General features: G+C 40.1%; 1 protein-coding gene across 19 annotated transcripts in view; it reads right to left on the bottom strand.

Moving 5' to 3' along the window:
- The window catches only part of SHANK2 (SH3 and multiple ankyrin repeat domains 2), a 695,900-nt gene that overhangs the window by 435,692 nt on the left and 239,391 nt on the right, over window positions 1–20,817 (bottom strand). Inside the window, exon 1 of one of the 19 annotated variants that reach the window (XM_053285992.1) lies at window positions 2,114–2,317. The exons of the other annotated variants lie outside the window; for them this stretch is intronic. Coding sequence (XP_053141967.1) covers window positions 2,114–2,150 — 37 coding nt within the window. The 5' untranslated portion in view covers window positions 2,151–2,317. Of the gene's footprint in view, window positions 1–2,113; window positions 2,318–20,817 lie in introns of those variants that run through there. 19 annotated transcript variants of the gene reach the window in all.

The raw sequence follows: 20,817 nt of genomic DNA, 5'->3' as shown, positions 1-20,817 counted from the left end.
CTCATGTGGACTCCTGTTGCTAGATAAGGAAGAGTGGGTGCAATTCACATTCTGTTGAATTACAGCCTGTGAAATGAATGTCAACATTCTCAATTACTCAATAAATCTGGAAGGTACCAAGAACTGAACTACCAAAACTAAATTCAGAACATAAAATATACATAAAATATTAGCATTCATGCCAACGAAATAAAAAATATTTCAAAGAAGAACCAACATTAACTAAGGAACATACTGTCTTAAGGCAAGCCAAAACACTCAAGTATGTATTACAGTTAGGAAAGGAGTGAATTACAGTGATTACTTCACTTCCATCTGATCTGTCAACAAGATACAAATATATATTTTTGGCAAATCAGAGATATATTTTCCTTTTGTTTAAAAAAGCAAAGAAAATTGTGTTTGTGACTTTGTATGTATATTTACATATTAATAGCTATATATTGAATGTCTATATATTTGAACACCTAGCAGGCTGAAAGGTGGGATAGAAATGTTAATTAAAAAACTATATGACTCCAAGTTCCTAATATTAGGACCAAAATCAAAGTTAAGGAAGACATACCCTTGGCTCCACAATGTAGGTTTGTATACATTATATAAAGAAGCATCCTTCATGTACTTTTTATCGATTTCCCTGTTGATTCATCTTTTGAGTTACCTATGGTTTGTCCTTTCAACCTATGATCCTATATATTTCATTATATGTTATATGAAGTATGTGATATTAGCTTTATGTATATAACAATTATGAAGAGAATTGGGATGGTGTACGATAAATAAAATGTCAATTCATACATACTGTAATGCATTGATAAATAAGACAGCAGAAAAGAGTAAAGCTACCTTTATACAGTTGCTTGAAAAAATTCTGAACCAACTAAAGAATATTGTTGTCTTCAACAACATCTAGGATGAACATTAGAACTTATATACTCGTAATATTACTGTTGACATTTGGACTCCATGTGACAGGACTCTCATCCTCTAAAGGTTAATTCTGCCTTATATAAAGTTTCCACTGATGGATGGCACTGAACCACAAAAAGAAACCCAGAATACTTAAATTTCATTTCATTCAGTCCCACTGAACTCAGTGAAAAGCTCTGTTCACTATAGAACAGAGAAATTAGACCAAAGTGGCTTTAATCAAAGTACATTAATGTAACTTGATTATATACTGTACTGTATATTTGACCACCACTTTAGGACTTCCAAATTCCAGGAGAACCATAACAATGTCAGTATGATTTCCATAGTTTTCAAAACTAATACCCGTTTCCTCACCAAATGGCAAATGTAAACAGCTTTTAATCGTTCACACTGAGTTAATTCTCACCTGATGTTAACAAAACCCTCTTGTAAAGACTACTTTCAAAACACTTTTTAAAAAGAGACGGTGAAAATGCCACACACAGTATATGGAAAACTGATGACAAAAACAAGTATTTTCCCCTGCACAACTGATTTCTTGCCTTTTCCACATGTCAGTTTGCACACTGTAAGTAGGTAAATACTTTCAATTTTCTTCCTATATACAGTATCTATTTTATGTTCACAATAAAACTATCGCTATAGCTCAAACTTATAGGAAAAATGCATTATTTGCATCCTACTGGATTAATTTTCCTTTACACATTCACATATTTTTCAAAAATAATTAGAGCTGCAAATACTGTTCAGATAAAGAAAAAGAAGAATTAACAGTATGTTTCTAAGAAATTAGCACCCCTTGTGAATTAAATAGTACTTCCCCATAATCCATTGGAATGTTTTTTCATCAAATTGCATACATATGAAGCAAACATTCATAAGTATTCAATAATAAACATAAATCTAATGAATTCTTTATGCTTACTTAAATACATACACTATGAAACAGCACAGCTTTTTCTGTAAACAGACTGAGGATTCTGTAAGATAAGCTAAAATGAACAAGTCACACACAAGCTCTCATAATGAGCTGCTTAAAAAGACAACCCAACAAAAAGGAATTCTGGAAAAAATACGGAAGGAACTTAGTATAATTATACAGTAACTAAGCAGATCATATTAAGTGTGCAGAAGAAAATAGCAGTTCTCAAGCATCAAGTGCTTTGCGCTCAGTGCTTACCTTCTTTCTTTGTTAAGGCATTTAACAAAGACTTCATTTTCCCTTTTACTTTAGCAGCAATCCCCTCATTATATAACCTTTGCTGAAACGAAAAAGGAATAAAAGCTACCCAGTTTCTATGTGTTTTAACTGCCTGCACCCTGACATAAGCAGCAGGTTTCTGGGCACTGTATAACTACAAGCATAGCTGGGCATGCAGTACCCAGCGTTCCGGTGACAAAGCCCACCCCACATTCTGTCTGTCAGCTGGGAGCCAACTGTGCGTAGACTGGAGCTGCTCAAAAAATCCTGCTATCTTTCATAGTATTAGTCATGTGAACACCATCAGTACAGTCTTTCAGACGTTCTCCTGCTTTTGGAATTGAGACATTTATGAGTAAGTAGAGGCATGACTGAAGCAAGGGTAGTGCAAGCTGGCTGGGGTCATATTCCTCCCCTTTTGGAGAGGGAGGGAAAGCAGTCATTCATCTTATTTCCTGGCATCACCTCACAGACTTACATTTAGGAAAAGGGAAAGCTTGAAAGAGGTGGGGAATATGGAACTGCTGGAGCTTAATCTCAGACTTCAGACCCAAATGCTTTTTGTTGCATATCTGCTGATTTCTTGCTATGCTTTCTAGACTCAAGCTGATTAGTCTCTGCTGGTATCCAATTAATTATTTCCAATTTTCACATCATTCTTAAATTAGATGTTCAAATAAAACTGACAATCCAGGTTTTATTAATTGCAATCACTTCTTATGTATCCTGTACATTACATGAATTTTATTCTACTGAAATACAATTCTTTTTTCAACTGAATATGCAAAGAAATCTTACAATTGTAAGATTGTAATAGAATATATAATAAAGCCATGAATGTTTGGCCTGATAAAAACAACTGCCCTAAACGTGAATAATGGATCATTTACTAATAATAGATACTCCACTGCAGCAGTATCTGCCGGTTGTTGGGAAGGTATCTATGGTTAAAGTCTGGCTCTCTTAGTTGCTAAGAACAACTCCTTCATGAATGTAAAAAAAGGGGGAGTTAAGAGTCGCTACATCACTTAACTAAATTTTACCTTTCTATGCTTTCAGCAAGCATAAATAAATAATGCAAACAATTTAGGAATCATTTAATATTACAATCTTTATGTCACCTTTAATTTTTAATGCTGTCAAGACTGTGATGCACAGCAAAGTGGAGATTAAATATTGTACCACTTTCCCCTGAAAGTTGCCCCCAAAATTGCTACTTGCCACCATTGCAGGTATTTGCTGCATATACTTGGCACAAGGAGTACAGGATTAATTAACTTTCCCTTCCCACAGTCCTAATCTGAATCTGGCCTTCCACAGATTCTTATTGTTTCTCTCTTTCTTTTCATTTTTGCACAGTACAGGTAAGAGCCTCTGTTAGCTAAAGCACAAAGGAGTACAGATCACAAAAGAGCTGTTTATCAAAATCATATGAAAACCTCTATATTTTGTATATATGGCATGTATTTTAAATGCAAATGCTGAGGGTTTTCCCTCTGAAACTTCCTCCCAAAAGCCTAAGTGCTAAATGCAAATTCAATGATTTTACTATTGGTTAATTTTCTTTGCTTTGTTCAGCAAAGAGATTTGCTTCTCTCCTACTGAAAAACAAGAGATGAAGTGGTAGAAACTGAATTAGCAATGGAGCACCACGTACTTACTTAAGGAAACAAAAAGCCAAAAAGCCAGTGCAACTCCAAGACTAGCACTTCAGGAAAGGGGGCTTCCCCCTGCCTCACCAACACCAGGGTCAGAGAGAGTGTGGTAGCTCAAGGTAGTTGTCTCCCTCTTCTGTAATGCAAAAGGTGTTTTTCTTTTTCTTTTTGAAAATAGCATCTGAAGTACCCCTGAAAACTGGGCAAAGAAGCACCTCATAAAGTGTTAGCGCTCTTATATTTAGCAGGGTGAGAGCAACTGTCCCTTCACAGAATCAGCCAGCATAGTGTTCCTTCCACTGACTGTTGCTGATGTATGAGACCCTTTCGGAGATGGAAACATTCTCATTTTATTTCTTCTTTTTTTTGCTATGTAAACCACCTTTTTTTTTGTTGAAAATCAGTATATACATACTCTAAGAAATATTCTAAGAAATAATATCTGAACTGAGAACTCACAGAAGCTACTTCTGTTATTAGAAACAATGAATCTTATGACTGTGCTCAGACTTCAGTTACTATGTTTCTTACACAAGTAGGCCACTCACACAAGGAGTTGTTTGAAGTGGGTTATTATTACTATTTTTTACATGTTATATCCCGTTCTTCCTCCAAGGAGCCCAGAGAGGTGTACTACATACTTAAGTTTCTCCTCACAACAACCCTGTGAAGGCTGAGAGAGAGTTACCCAGCAAGTATCATGGCTGAATGGGGATTTGAACTGAAGTCTCCCTGGCCCTGGCCCAGCACTCTAACCACTACACCACGCTGGCTCTCATTTAGTCAGCTGCAATAATGTCTCTGTACTGCACAGGCTCAAAAATGTATGACCATATGTTACTGGTGGTCTACTATCATTTCTCAACAACTTTGGATCTTTGGATCTTTTCCTCCAACCTTTGGAGGTCTTAATCTTTGCAAGAGCCTTGCAAACCCGTATAACTTCTCAGACCATCCTTGCCATTTGGAATTTGAACATGAATTTGATACACATCACCTCATTGTTTTAATCCTTCAACCTTGTCCTCATATTGCAAAATGTTGTTACGAACTTCCATTTTCAGTATTGACTTCTAAGGTCAACTTTTAATTCGGTGACTATAACTCAACCAGTTAAAAGTGCACAAGGTCTGCAAGACAAGATGGGTTGCAGCACCATGGACAGCTCTAGTGAACAAGTAGGTCTGACTGCAGTCAGCAGGAGACTGACTCCTAAACAACTGAGTTCAGGCTACCCCTCCTGGGCCCCACCTCTCTGCCTGAAGAGTGGAAGTCTTAAAGGGGCAGCCTTCCGGCTTTGAGTCTGACAACAACATAGTTTGTGATGTCATCCACCCCAATTCAAGATGGTGGACACATGAACATTTGAGGTGCAACAGGTCTAACTTGTGGACCTCAATTTGAACAAAATTTAGTTCCTGTGAACTTTTTAATGTGGGTCAGACTAGTAGACCTTTAAGGACTCACCATTACAGAACACAAGAGCAAGATTAGGACTAAAAATATGGAGCCCCCCTTACTGCTCATTTTGTTAAACTTAAATATTCACCAGAAACAATGAAGTTCTTTGCATAGAAAAGGCGATAGTCAATACAAAAAAGGGGAAGAGTTAAGTTTTAAACTAAGCCAAAGGGAAGCCTTCTGGATCTTTACTTTAAAGTCCGTCTCCCCTATGTGTCTCAATGAAGATCTAGATTTATCTCCATATCTATAAAGAATTAACTATATACTAATGAAAGACTAAGAATCTTAAGTCTAATCAAAAGACCCCAGCATAGCTGGTAAAAATAGCTAGAGTTGAATACAAGTCATCCAGTTTATCAGAAACCTTTGAAGAGGTAGGTTCCTGATGACCCTGTGGAATACTTTTCACATTTAATGAGAACATTATACCAGTGAGGCGTGAATGTTTGAGGAGCAAGTGGGCTAACTTGTGGACTGTCTAACCAATTTGAACCAAATTAGGTACAGCTGAAGTGAGTGACACACAGGGACAGTACAGCTGAAGTGAATGACACACAGGGACACCTCAATGACATAGTTTATGATGATATCATCCACCCTGATTCAAGATAGCGGATGCATAAACTTGTGAGACTCAAGTGGGCTAACTTGAGAACCACCTAATTGATGCTACAGCTGTAGGGACACATTTGCTACAGCTGTAGGGACACATAGGGATGCCCCAATGATGCAGTTTGTGATGATGTCATCCACCCTGATCCAAGATGGCGGAAATGTGAACTATTGAGGCACGTGTACTAACTTGTGGACTGTCTAACCAATTTGAATGAAATTTGGTACAGATGTAGTTAGTTACACACAGGGACACCTCAACGGTGTAGTTTGTAATAAAGTCATCCTCCCTGATCAAAGATGGTAGACATGTGAACATTTGAGGTGCAAGAGGTCTAAATTGTGGACTTCGATCTGAACCAAATTTAGTCCAGTTGTAGGGATAGTGAAAGGAAAGTAGGCAGATTAGTTCGTACATGAATAACTTGTCTAATAACATACTTCGTTATGGTGGCTATTTGCAGAAAATGGAGTTACACTAAAAATGTGTTTTCTACTGAGTGATTGGTATATTAAATTTTGTAAGGTAGAATAATTACGTCTATCTGTTAAGACATGGGTTAAATGCTGGAAACATTTAACCCCTATTAAACATATTTTCAACATATTAAAGTTGAAAAGAAAGCCTAAAAGCCTTATTTATTTATTATTTCTCTGTGTAAACCACCCTGAGCCATTTTTGGAAGGGTGGTATAGAAATTGAATAAATAAATAAATAAATAAATAAATATACCCCCAGTGAGGCACTACCTTGGCGTGGTTGTGGGGCTTACATGCTCTGAGGAAGGTGAGAGCTATGCCAGAGGTTCAACCATACTGGACAGGTCTCATCAGAGGAGCCAGACAAAGAGTGCCTCTCCCATAAACATCATGGTGAGATGTAATTTTAATAAATCTATACCGGATCGGTCATCGCCCGGGTCAACAAGGACCAGGTGCTGGAATCCCTGGACATCTAGTGGCAAGTGGGCTACAGGACTCAGGATCTTCAGTTGAGCAACCAGGGCTGGAGACTGCAGGGTTACTGGAAGAAACATCGCTTAACCGGAAAAAATATACAAAAAAGAGCAACAAGGAAATAATGATTTGCTATTACAAGTCTAGTCCAACTAGAAGAGGTTATTTAAAAAGAATGTACCAAATTTGGAAAGAGAAGTATCCAGATACAGAAATAATAGAACAAAGGCTAGCAGACCAGAGAAGATACATAATAAGAAATAAAGTATTCACAGAAGTTGAACTGGAAGAACTGCAAAAAGCAACACAGGCTCAAGATATGGAAGAAGAATTACCACCAACTGAAGAAGTTGCTCAGGCGCAGGTGGAGGAGGTGTTGGAAATAGAGGATGCCACTGTTGCTGAACTGTTTCAAAATCAAAACCAAGGAACCTCCCCTTTGCCTTCACCTCAAAAACCAGAATGCCCTTTAACAGAAAAGCAACAAGAACTAAAGCAAAAAATAACTGAACACATGAACCAAACAACCACTAGGGTTCGACTTCCAGCTCTAGAAACAGTTGCCAAAAAACAACTTGCTCGGGTATTAAAAGATGTCAATGCTGCACTTGCAGAGATAACAACCAATAATTTGCAAGAAACAAACCAACTAATGTAGTGCAGCAACAATAACAACACAAGAGCTCGGATATAAGATCAGTGGACCTGTTAAAAAAGAAAGTAGTACATTACCTAAATGGAAGATTAGATTAGAAAATAAAATCGCCAGGCTTAGATTAGATGCTAGTAAATTGAAAGATATGAAAGACAAGAAGCTGAAGAATGAAAACACCAAACAATATCTGATCCAAAAATACCATCTAGATTCAAGGAAAATTAGAGAAATCCTGGAAATAATAAAGCAGAAAATAACAGCAGTGTCAGAGAAGATTAGCAGATACGAAGCCAGAATTACACAACACAGGCAGAATCTCCAATTCCAGTCTAATCAGAAACGTTTCTACCAAATCATAGAAAGAGAAACTGCAAGAACCGTAGAAACACCAAATAAAGAAGAAACAGTGCAATTCTGGGGGAAATTATGGGACAATACAATAGATTATAATAAAAAAAGCAGGCTGGGTGAAAGAGGTCAAAAAATGTAACCACCATATGCAAGATCTAATAATAACACCAGAATTAATAAGTGAAAGAGCAAAGAAAATTAAAAATTGGACTGCACCAGGCAACAATGAACTGCATGACTTTTGGCTTAAACAACTAACAGGCCTTCATAAACAACTATCAAAACAGTTCAATCACATTTTGCAAGGAGGTGATATTGAACAATGGCTAACAACTGGGAAAACTCATCTCATCATGAAAGACCCAGCAAAAGCTGCAGTTCCAAGTAATTATAGACCGATAACCTGTCTGCCAACCATGTTCAAATTATTAACTGGAATAATAGCAGATGAAGTAATTGCAACACTTATTAACTAATAAGCAGCTTCCAGTTGAACAGAAAGGAAATTGCGCAAACACCAGAGGCACAAAAGACCAGCTTCTGATTAACAAAATGGTTTTAGAAAATGGCAAGAGAAGAAAAACAAATCTAAGTGTTGTATGGATTGACAACAAGAAGGCCTTTGACTCATTGCCTCATACATGGATAAACTAAAATGTTTAGAAACAACTGGTGTCAGCAGAAACATTCAGATATTTATTAAAAAGCAATGAGCACATGGAGTACACAGTTAACAAATGGCGAGACACTTGGACAGGTTAGTATTAGAAGAGATATTTTCCAAGGGGACTCACGATCCCCTCTGTTGTTTGTAATAGCCATGACTCCACTTTCACAAATACTAAACAAAACAGGCCTCGGATAACAAACATCTAAAACATCAAGTAAAATAAACCATCTGCTGTACATGGACGATCTGAAGTTGTATGGAAAGTCTCAATCAGAAATCGAATCACTGCTAAACACTGTCCATATATTCAGTAGCGATATAGCAATGGCGTTTGGACTAGACAAGTGTGCTGCATTAATAATGAACAGAGGAAAAACAACAAAAACAGAAGGAATAGAACTGTCCAATGGAAGCAATGTCACGAACCTGGAAGAGAAAGAACATTACAGATACTTGGGCATTCCCCAGGCTGATAACATCGCACACACTGAAGTGAAAAGAAAAATTGGAAGTGAATACATCAGGAGAGTTAGAAAAATCCTCAAGTCCAAACTCAATGGCGGGAACACCATACAAGCCATAAACACCTGGGCTATACCTGTTATCAGATACACTGCAGGAATAATAGACTGGACCCAGGCAGAGCTAGAGATGCTAGATCATAAAACCAGGAAAATAATGACCATCAATCATGCTCTGCACCCCCGCAGTGATGTAGATAGGCTATACTTCCCTCACAGCTCAGGTGGACGAGGAATGCTACAAGTCCACCAAACAGTATTTATTATTATTATTATTATTATTATTATTATTATTGCATTTATATCCCGCTCTTCCTCCAAGGAGCCCAGAGCAGTGTACTACATACTTGAGTTTCTCTTTCACAACAACCCTGTGAAGTAGGTTAAGCTGAGAGATGCATGAGGAGAAAAGAGGCCTTGAAGAATATATAAAAGACAGTGAAGAAGTTGCACTTAAAATGGACAATAATGAGAAACTATTAAATACCAATGAAACAAAGCAAGCCTACAAGAAAGAACAAGTCAAGAACCAAGCAGAAAAATGGAAAAATAAGCCACTGCATAGTCAATATTTGCACAATATAACTGGAAAACCAAACATCACCAAGTCCTGGCAGTGGCTTAAGAATGGCAACTTCAAGAAAGAAACAGAGAGTTTAATACTGGCTGCACAAGAACAGGCACTAAGAACAAATGCAATAAGAGCAAAAGTAAAAAAGTCAACAACAAACAGCAAGTGCCGCCTTTGTAAAGAAGCAGATGAAACCGTGGACCACTTAATCAGCTGTTGTAAAAAGATCACACAGACTGCCTACAAACAAAGGCATGACAAGGTAGCAGGGATGATACACTGGAACATCTACAAAAAAATACAAGCTACCAGTAGCCAAAAATTGGTGGGACCATAAAATTGGAAAAGTTGTAGAAAATGAAGATATAAAAATATTATGGGACTTCTGATTACAAGCAGACAAACATCTGCCACACAATACACCAGATATAACTGTAGTGGAGAAGAAAGAAAAACAAATTAAAGTAATCGACACAGCAATACCAGGTGACAGCAGAAGAGAAGAAAAAGAAATAGAGAAAGTAACAAAATACAAAGATCTACAAAATGGAATTGAAAGGCTGTGGCAGAAGAAGACCAAAATAATCCCAGTAGTAATTGGCGCCCTAGGTGCAATTCCAAAACACCTTGAAGAGCACCTCAACACCATAGGGGCCACAGAAATCACCACCAGCCAGTTACAAAAAGCAACTTTACTGGAAACAGCCTACATTTTGCAATGATATCTATAATAATAACCATATTAATAATAAAATCCAGCCATCCCAGGTCCTTGGGAAGGACTCGATGTCTGGATAAAACAGACCAGTTAATAACACCTGTCTAACTGTGTAAAAAAGAAATAATAATACTATAAAGCCACTTCCTGAGCACAACCCCTATCATGTTCAGTCATTTTCTTCTAGTCAGAGATGCATCTATTTTTGTCATCTAAAATATGCACTTAGCAATAATTTCTGTGGACATAGAAGGGAGAGTAATGAGGGACAAGATGAGATTGAAGAAAGGGAAGAGAGCAGAGGTGCAAGGAGGAACAGTAATGAGAAATATATACCTTCATTTTATATCCTTGGTTTCTGCTCCCATGCAGATGCCACTCTACCTTCATCCTCATTATTTGTTCAGTTATTAAAAAGGCAGCTTTTAAATATGTCTTCAAGTATGGTACTCAGAGCTTATTCTGTGATGCTTCATTGCATGCCATATTGTTTTACTGTTATGTGTGAGCCTGGTTGGTAAATAATAGGACAAAGCATCTGCGCTTCAAAATGTTGGTAGAGTCAATTTTATTTCAAAGAGGAGCACTGTTTACAACTGTAAACAGTGTGCAGCACTAAAAAGGAAGACTGTTAAAAGCCAACAGGGGAAAGAATGTAACCTTTACATAACGAGCTAATAGCATCTGCAGTGTGATTGTATGCATGCTTACTCAGAAATAAGTCCTACTGTGTTCACTGGCACTTGCTGCTAAACAAGTGAGTTTAGGCTTGCAACCTTAACATACCATAATCCCAGATGTACTTTAAATTAGTATCATCAATGGAGCAAGAGATGCAATTACAGTTTAGAATTTTTTAAAAAATATATATCATTTAAATCTGCATTTATAGGATCACCTTTATTGCACCTTCTATAGTTAATCAATCCAGTGTTGTGGCTAGCAAAGGCCAGCCACTTTAAATCTCTCTGTGGTCAGTTGTGGGAGAGTTGTTGTGTATATATCAACAGGCTTTCAGCAATGTATATTCATTGACTGATTGATGGATTGATTAAGTGTCGCCAAGTCGGTGTAGACCAGGCCTGCTCAACTTAGGCCCCCCAGCTGTTTTTGGACTACAACTCCCATAATTCCCAGCCACTGTAGCCAATAGCCAGGGATTATGGGAGTTGTAGGCCAACATCTGCAGGAGGGCCGAAGTTGAGCAGGCCTGGTGTAGACTCTAAGCTACGACAATAGATAGATTCTCTCCAGGATGATCTGTCTTCAACTTGGCCTTTAAGGTCTCTCAGTGGTGCATTCATTGCTGCCGTAATCGAGTCCATCCACCTTGCTGCTGGTCGTCCTCTTCTTCTCTTTCCTTCAACTTTCCCCAGCGTTATAGACTTCTCAAGGGAGCTGAGTATTCGCATAGTGTGTCTGAAGTATGAGAGTTTGAGCCTGGTCATTTGTGCATCAAGTGAAAATTCTGGATTGATTTGTTCTGTGATTCATTTGTTTGTTTTCCTGGCTGTCCATGGTATCCTCAAAAGTCTTCTCCAGCACCAAAGTTCAAAAGCGTCAATGCTTTTTCTATCTTGCTTCTTCAAAGTCCAGCTTTCGCATCCATAGAATGTCACAAGGAAAACAATTGTCCGAACAATTGTAATCTTTGTAAGTGTAGACACGTCACGGCATCTAAATATGGCAAGCTAAATAGAAACAACTTTTCTTCAGGGGCTTCATTACTAAAGCAGAATATCTCACTGACAGATGAGTACCAAGCATAGACAAAACCAGCATGTGTTACAGGTGGTAGCAATAGAGTGTCCATGTGTATTAGATGCTAGTATCTGCTTTGGAGCACTGAGCAGAAATGAAGAATGTGCATATTTGGTATCTACCTACATAAATACATACATAAATGTGTGTGTATATTTATTTATTTATTTATTTCCTATGTACACTGAGAACCTTTGTGGGAAAGTGGTATATAAATATTCATAGTATTAGTATATAATCACATGAATTGATGAATTGTATCAATAAGATAGGGCACATTTCCTCTCAAAACTTTTAATCCAGTCTATTTAAAATAGTTGCTTTTTTCTATTACTACTACTACTATTACTATTATTATATAGGAAGCTTCTACATATCTGCCTGATAAGAAACCCCAAGTCACCACTGCAGTCTGTCTGTAGCCACTGCAGCAATAGACATCTAGTAGATGAACTATGCCAAGAACTAGACAGGGGGAGTGTATTCCTGTTGGTTCTGCTGGACCTCTCGGCGACGTTCGATACCATCGACCATGGTATCCTTCTGGGCCGCCTCTCGAGTATGGGAATCGGAGGCACTGCGTTGCAGTGGTTCTGGTCCTTTCTTGGGGGGGGGGTCCAGAAGGTGGTGCTGGGGGACTACTGCTCGGCCCCATGGCCACTGGCCTGTGGGGTCCCGCAGGGATCGGTCTTGTCCCCCATGCTGTTTAACATCTACATGAAGCCGCTGGGAGAAGTCATCCGGGGATTTGGACTGAGTTGTCAGCAATATGCGGATGACACTCAGCTCTATCTCTCCTTGTCATCTGATCCTAGGGAGGCGATGGATGTCCTGAATCGGGGGCTGGAGGCCGTGATGGGTTGGATGTGGGCTAACAAACTGATATTGAATCCAGATAAGACGGAGGTACTGTTGGTCAGTAGGAGAGCCAATCGGGATGAGGAGATTTTACCGGTTCTGGATGGGGTTGCACTCCCCTTGAAGGAGCAAGTACGCAGCTTGGGGGTACTACTGGACCCAGCTCTGCTTTTGGAAGCTCAGGTGGAGGCGGTGGCCAGGGGTGCCTTTGCACGGCATCGGCTAGTGCGCCAGCTGCGTCCCTTTCTCGAGAAGGCAGATCCGGCCACAGTTACCCATGCCTTAGTCACGTCGCGGCTGGATTACTGTAACGCGCTCTATGTGGAGCTGCCCTTGAAGAATATTCGGAAACTGCAGCTAGTGCAAAATGCAGTAGCTAGGATTTTATCTGGAGCTGCCTGCTGGGATCACATCACACCCATTTTGAAAGAGCTTTACTGGCTGCCAGTTTGTTTCCAGGTCCAATTCAAGGTGCTGGTTTTGACCTTTAAAGCCCTTAATGGTTTGGGCCCTAAATACCCAATGGAACGCCTGCTCCCAAAGGTTGCTGTCTGCTTGACAAGGTCATCTGAGGGGGCTCTGCTCCGGGTGCCAACAATGAGAGAGACTTGGCTGTCGTACATGCGGGACAGGGCCTTCTCTGTTGCTGCCCCCAGACTCTGGAATGCTTTCCTGGTGGCTATTCACTCCTCGATCTTCATCACAGTTTTTAGAAAGCATGGGAAATCTTGGCTTTTTACACAGGCTTTTATATGATTGCCTCTACTGCTGTTGCTTTATATTCTGTATGGTTATATTGTGCTTGTATTTTAAATCTTTTTAGTCAGATCTATGATTTTATATTCTAGCTTAATGTTTCAATTGTGTAATGTTTATAATCTTGTTTAAATTTTTCTGTGTGAACCACCTTGGGATTGTTTTAATGAAAGGTGGCATACAAATTTAACAAGAAATAAATTTTAAAAATAGCCTACCAAGAAAGAAGAAAGGAGGCAAAGGGAGCCTGCATTAAGGTTCCTCCACATCTTGCCTGCCTTTCTCAGCTATGCAGATGGACGTGAGTTTCAGAAATACAGAGTTGCCATCATGACACATGGAGAGAGCTGAAGTGAAATATACTGTTGCTGCTGCTGCCTACCAAGACAATCTCTCGCACCCTTTTAAAGGACCCTTTTTGAGGTTTGCCTCAATCTCTTCATTTCAAAGAAGTTGAGACCTGTTATATGGATTTATAAAATTCAGTTATCTGGCTGCCGTTGGGGTTTGTCTTACTTGGGACTAAGTAACATAGTACTAAGGACAGTCAAGAGAACGACAGAGTCCAAGAGACAATAGGTCAGGCAAGTCACTGAAACAGGTGGGGAGGCAGTAAATATAGCATATTGATTAAAACTGTCTTGTCAAAGGTTTTGGTTTAAATTTCTAATTTTATAATCACTTCATTTAGGAGGAATTCACTTCCTTGGTAATCTCCAGCCAAGAGAAAGGAAGCTTAAAAACACATTATGTCCCACCACCCGATACAAGGAGGGGGGGAAATCAGGTCAGAACAACAAACATGTTAGTGTGTTTTCATCTTGAAAAAACATTCAGAAACCAATTCAGAGATGCTAGCCTTTTGGTTTCTTAAATAAGAGCATTTTAAATTGTATTAGTAGGCTGAGTTTCTCCTTTGCAAGAATAACTGTTAATGAATCATACTTGTATAAATAACAGAAGATTAAAAAAAGAATCTCACAGCAGTATTGCGGGGTTATCTTTGTACAAATGTGTAGGTGTTGGTAGCATTTGTAATGTTCTGTACGGTCAGACCATACAGTATTAAAGAGAGGAAGAAAAGATATGTTAAGATAGATGAATAACTGAACTAAAATTAAGAATAGTATGTCTATTTATAGGAGGCAGAACTGTAATGCATACCTTGGGACACAAAATTTTCATTTGTCTAATTCTCATTTTGATTTGCAAATTCTCCATTTCAAGATGTTTCATATATAACAAAACTAGAGAGATTTTATAAACAAGAATATGATAGCAATCGATGAATAAGAAGTAAAATAACCTATGCAAACCCACCATTACAAGTGATTTTACACAATATTATTTTGGAAAAAGTTCTGCATACTCCTAAATGCTTATAGTGGAACAGACAGGAAAGCTGCAATTTCCATTAATACAATAGGAACAGTGCAGTTACATTTTGTTGCACTGTTGTGAAAAATGAGTGCCATTAAATGGAATATTACAAGTCCTATGATTACTTTATCTTTCTTTCAAATTACACAATACCAATTTATGATAATAAACATTTATTAATGGCAAAAGTACCCCCTGCGGGCATCTATGGGATCAAACTGTAAGCTTCTAACCACAAGTGAATTAATTGTGTATGAAAAAATGGGATGATTCCATTCACTGAGAATTACCCTAATAAACTGACAGTATATAGCTACCCTGGGTTGTGAGGAGTTTAATTTCTGCTCCTTCAGTTTTAGATCAGTCCCCAGAGACTCCTTTCTGCTGTAACACTTTTAATGTGTTCTTTGCAGATAAAATTTCCTGTATTTGGGCTGACTCAGACTCCACTATTTCTGCAAAGCCTATGGAGGGGGTGTCCAGCAATCCCTCTTGCAGTATTAGATTGGATCAGTTTCAATCTGTGATTCCTTAGGATGTGGGCAGACTGCTTGGGGTGGAGCAGCCTACCACTTGTTCTCTTGATCCTTTCCCAACTTGGCTGCTTCTATCTAGCAAGAATATTGTTGGAGGTGGCCTAGTTAATATCATAAATGCATCGCTGAAGGAGGATAAGGTGCCTCCTCATTTGAAGGAGGCAATGGTTAGACCACTTCTTAAGAAGTCTTCCCTGGATCCCTTAGCAATTGATAGCTATAGTCCAGTCTCCAATCTCCCATGGTTGGGCAAGGTGATTGAGAGAGTGGAGGCTGACCAGCTCCAGGCAGATTTGGAGGAAACTGAGTATCTAGACCCATTTCAAACTGGCTTTAGAGCTGGCTATGGGGTTGAGACAACCTTGGTCAGCCTGATGGATGGCCTATACCAAAGAATCGACAGAGGGAGTTCTTCTGGATCTCTCAGTGGCGTTTGATACCATCGACCATGGTATCCTTCTGGATCACCTGGGGGAGTTGGGGATAAGGGGCACTGCTTTGCAGTGGTTCGGCTCCTATCTCTTGGGTAGATTCCAGATGGTGGAGCTTGGTGACAGTTTCTCCTCAAAATAGGAGCTGTTATATGGAGTCCCACAGGGCTCCATTCTGTCACCAATGCTTGTTAATATCTACATGAAACCGCTGGGTTAGGTCATCAGGAGATTTGGTGCAGGGTGTTATCAGTATGCTGATGACACCCAAATCTATTTCTCCTTATCATCACCATCAATCATCATCATCAGGAAATGGCATTCATTCCCTAAATGCCTGCCTACAGGCAGCAATGGGCTGGATGAGGGATAATATATTGAAACTGAACCAAAGCAAGACGGAGGTGGTCATTGAAAGAGATCATAACTTGAGAGATGAGTTATTTCTTCCTGTCCTGGATGGGGGTACACTCCCCCCAAATGAACAGTTACGTAGCTTGGGAATACTCTTGGACTCCTGGTATCACCCCGGTATCTCAGGTGGAGGCTATGACCAGGAGTGCTTTCTATCAGCTTCGGCTGATCTGACAGCTGTGTCCATTCCTTGAAGAGAACAACCTCAAAACAGTGGTGCATCAGCTGGTAGCCTCCACGCTTGACTACTGCAATGCGCTCTATGTGGGGCTGTCTTTGTACAGTACGTAGTTTGGAAACTTCAGTTAGTTCAAAATGCGGCAGCCAGATTGGTCTCTGGGGTAACCCAAAAAGAGAATATTATGCTTGTTTTAAAACAGTTGCACTGGCTACTGATATGTTTCCAGGCAAAATACAATGTGCTGGTTATTACCTTTAAAGCCCTGAACAGCTTAGGTCCAGGTTATCTTAGAAAGCTCCTTCTTCTGCATGATCCCCACTGCACATTAAGGTCATCTGAGGAGGTCCATCTCCAGTTACTACTGGTATCTCTGGTGGAAACTCAGAGGCAGACCTTCTCTGTAGCTGCTCCTGGGCAGTGGAATGCGCTCCCAGCAGAAATCCATAGTTTGAGTTTATTCACGCGCATGCATGCGCGCGCGCACACACACACAGCTGAGTGGATGCTCATAGTTGAGTTGTCCCTTGTACACTCTGTCAGCTTGCACACGCATTGCATTTGTGCAACAACAAAAGAGGAAAACATGCTGCAGACATCTGCTTCTGTGCCTTGTTATGCAAGTTGCACTAGTGCAAGACTGGTCTGGAATTTAAGTTCCAGACTTAGCACAACTAATTAGCTCTACAGCCTTGCACTAGTCCATGTTTATGCAAGTACAGTGTTTGTCTGAATGTCAGTTATTCTACATATATGGCGGCGTGAAAGAGTTCACTTGTTTTTATTTATCCTTCAGTGCTTTTGCAGCTGCTTGCAACCTGGGCTACTGCTGATTTCATGTAATTTTTTTATCCTCTGATCTCTACTTTATTGAGTAATGTCAGTCAATCAAAGATGACATAGTGCATGTGATTACCCAACTGAAAGCAAATTTAGTGATATTATTTAAGAAAAAACATTGAAGTTAACCTGTTCATTTGTATATAGTTTGAATCTTCTAAGATTAGGCTAGCATAATTGTCAGCATTCAATGGCCTAATCCAGCTAGTACCTACAGACTCCCAAAGGTGTCAGGACACACTTATACCCAGACCCCAAACATGCTGAGCCCTCTTCTGAAGAGCAGGAGTAGAACTCTACAATGGCCTCTAGCACATATTAGGACCAAAGGGACTCAACTGTACTAAGGAATAACTGGAGGATGCCACTTTAATTATAATAATTATTATTATTTATACACTATCATCTGTGTGCATGGTGCTTTTCGCAGATGAGTTCTTTTTCCCAAGGAGTTCACAATATGTAGTGATTCTATGTGCATGTACTGACTCCTGCCTGAGTAGGCTGGGACATCCACACTAGCTCTGGACCCTCACCCCAGAAGCCCAGAAACAGAAGTGGCAACAGAGAGCACCAAGCCCACAACAGACATTTGGCAGCCCTAGACTTCCCTGCTCTCAGCCCTACTGAGACATGGGAGGCATGCACTAGCACTTGCTGTAGATCAAAGTCTTGTGGAGATCTAGAAAGAGGGGAAGCAGTAGGGTCCACTATAAAACTGTTCAGTCTATGAAACTCAAACCCAAACCAAGACCATTCAGCCAATAGGTGCTGGTGTAAAGCTCTGAAAGGAAGCTCACTTGCCTAAATGTGCAAACCCAGCTTCTGAGGCCAAGACCCTGGTAAACTGCTCCCTTGCTGGTCCAGGTCCTCTGGCTGAGTCTCTGATCCTACTGGGCAGGTTCCTGTTGGATCTTGGCCTCCGTGCCCAGTACTCATTCCTGCCACTTCTGGGATTGGCAGAAACAGATAAGGGGCTGATCAACAGGAGTTTAGTATTTCTACATGTACAACCATATTCTGTTCAATCATGGCCTCAATCTACTGCAATAAAAATGTAAATCAGAGTAAATTATTGATATATTCATTATTTTTTAAATTTGTGGCTTTCCTTGTACTTTCCCCCCCTGATACTAGTAGATTGTGATTTGAAAGGACTGGCCTTGTAAACTGGAAAGTAATCCTAAGGTTTATAAAACAGATATAACTTCTGGGTAAGAAACTAGAAATACACCTCAGTTCCTTTTTTTTTTAATGAGATCCATAGTGAGGAAATGTGACCAGAAAGCAATCTGCCAAAAGAGAAAAAAATAATTGCTCAGAGACGAGGATAGTCTCTAAACGCAACAGAGATATTGAAAAATGCCAAAAATAAGACCATCTCAAGCTGCTACAGATTACTGCATTGTTTTTGTTTTTGTTTTTTAAAAACATGCTAAAGAAGAAACAACCAAGTATTGAAAGAGCAACAGAAGAGGAGAAAGTGAGTTCTGGAGGTATTTGCTAATGTGAGGGGAAAGAAGAGCAAAAAGATGAGTAAGCATTGTTTCAAAGGACTAGATAATTAAATTAGGTAGCAATGGCAATAGAAGAATGTAATGATATTAAGCTTCATAATTACTTGGCTCAGAATATTTATTTATTTAAACTACATTTGTTTCCCACTTTTCTATAATATTATGACAAATGTGGCATGCTCCTAATGTGCAACTGTATTCCAAATCAGGTTTATTGCCTCCCCCAAATAACTTTGTTCGAGGTCGGAACTACAATCTGAGCTGGACAGTGGGTTCAGATGATCCACCACAAGGAAGGAAAGCAGCAAAATGACAGGAAATGTCAGGAGCCTGCAACACATGCTCCTGGCAGGCATGTAAACTCTCCCAAGTCCAGTTCTCGAGTCTTCCATCTGACAGTCTCCTCACTCAACATCATAATGTTGGCTATGGAAACTGGGTGGAAGCTGGGAGTGTGTCAGGAAGAGGACTTGGGAACTGGATTTGAGATGTTAGCATTAGGGTCCCGGCCACGCAGAGGCCCATTGGGCATGTGTGGCAGCCTCCAAAATGGCCACTGTGACAGGGGTGAGGCCCAGGATGGGCCAAAGACTGCCTGAACAGGGTGATTTGAGGCATAATTGAGGCCTGTGTGGATACCTCTGGAGACCGCCCACACACACATACACAGTCTTGAAGAAGCCCCTGGAGGGGGTAAGTACAATTTAAAAAAAAAAAAACCACTAAAGCTCACGAACCTGCCTCCCCTGGAACCGAACCCGGGTGGGGGTTCGAGGGAATGCCAGACCAAACTAGCCCAGTCTGGTTCAGGAACAGTTTGGACTTGAACCGAACCAGGCCGGCCTATTTTATGCACACCTCTAGTTAGCACAACACACCCATCAGGAGCACACACTGCCAATTCCTGACATTTTCCCATCTTCTTTACTTAGAGTAGAGCATCTGAATCCACTCAGAGAAGAACTACAACACAAACGTGTTACTTCTTTCTTCTACTTAGAACGTCTTTCTTCTTTCTTCTACTCAAGAGCCAACATAGCATAGTGGTTAGAGTGTTGGACTAGGACCCGGAAGACCTGAGTATGAATCCCCATTCAACCATGAAACTTACTGGGTGATTCTGGGCCAGTCATGTATCTCTCAGCCTAACCTACCTCACAGCGTTGTTGTGAGGATAAAAATAAGCATGTACACCACTCTGAGCAACTTGGAGGAAGAGCGGGGTATAAATGTAATAAACAAACAAACAAACAAACAATCCCATCCACTTACCTGTCTTTGTCAGGGAGGAATAAAAGAGTGTTTCTCTCTTTCTTGTTGTTGCCCTCCTCGTCTTTCCCTGTCCCCACTTTGTTCCTCTCATTTCTTCCTCCTCGGTACTTGGAAATGTAATGTTCCAATGTTCCAATGTTCCCACAGCATCCAACAATGTGCCAAGCCCCAAGGAGAGAAGTGGGAGAAGAGGCGCACCTAGGATATTTTGGAGCCTGGACCTAGAGGCCTTTGGAGGGGCCCCCTCCCTTGCAAATTAAGCATCAACATGCTTGGCTGGGTGACCACACCATCTGGAGCAGACTAAAGAGGATTTGGGGGACCCCTGGGACTGTAGAGGCCCTGGACTTCGGCCCAGAAGTCCAGAGGCATGAGCACCTCTGAGTGGGAAGGGGAGAGGCTGCCACCCTTCCTTCCACTGCTACTGGAAGCCAGAAGGCACCACAATCCAGCACCTATACCCACAAAGTAAAGAGGTGGAGTGGGGGGAGGCCCTGGTGGGGAGGCAAGTACCATTACAAGTAATCTCCATTTAGAACTCTGGATGGAGGGAAGATAACATTTTC

The sequence above is a fragment of the Hemicordylus capensis genome, chromosome 1, assembly GCF_027244095.1.
Source record: "Hemicordylus capensis ecotype Gifberg chromosome 1, rHemCap1.1.pri, whole genome shotgun sequence".
NCBI classification, from domain to species: Eukaryota; Metazoa; Chordata; class Lepidosauria; order Squamata; family Cordylidae; genus Hemicordylus; species Hemicordylus capensis.
Note: the sequence above shows the minus strand (reverse complement) of the source record. Positions and strands in the feature narration are given on the sequence as shown.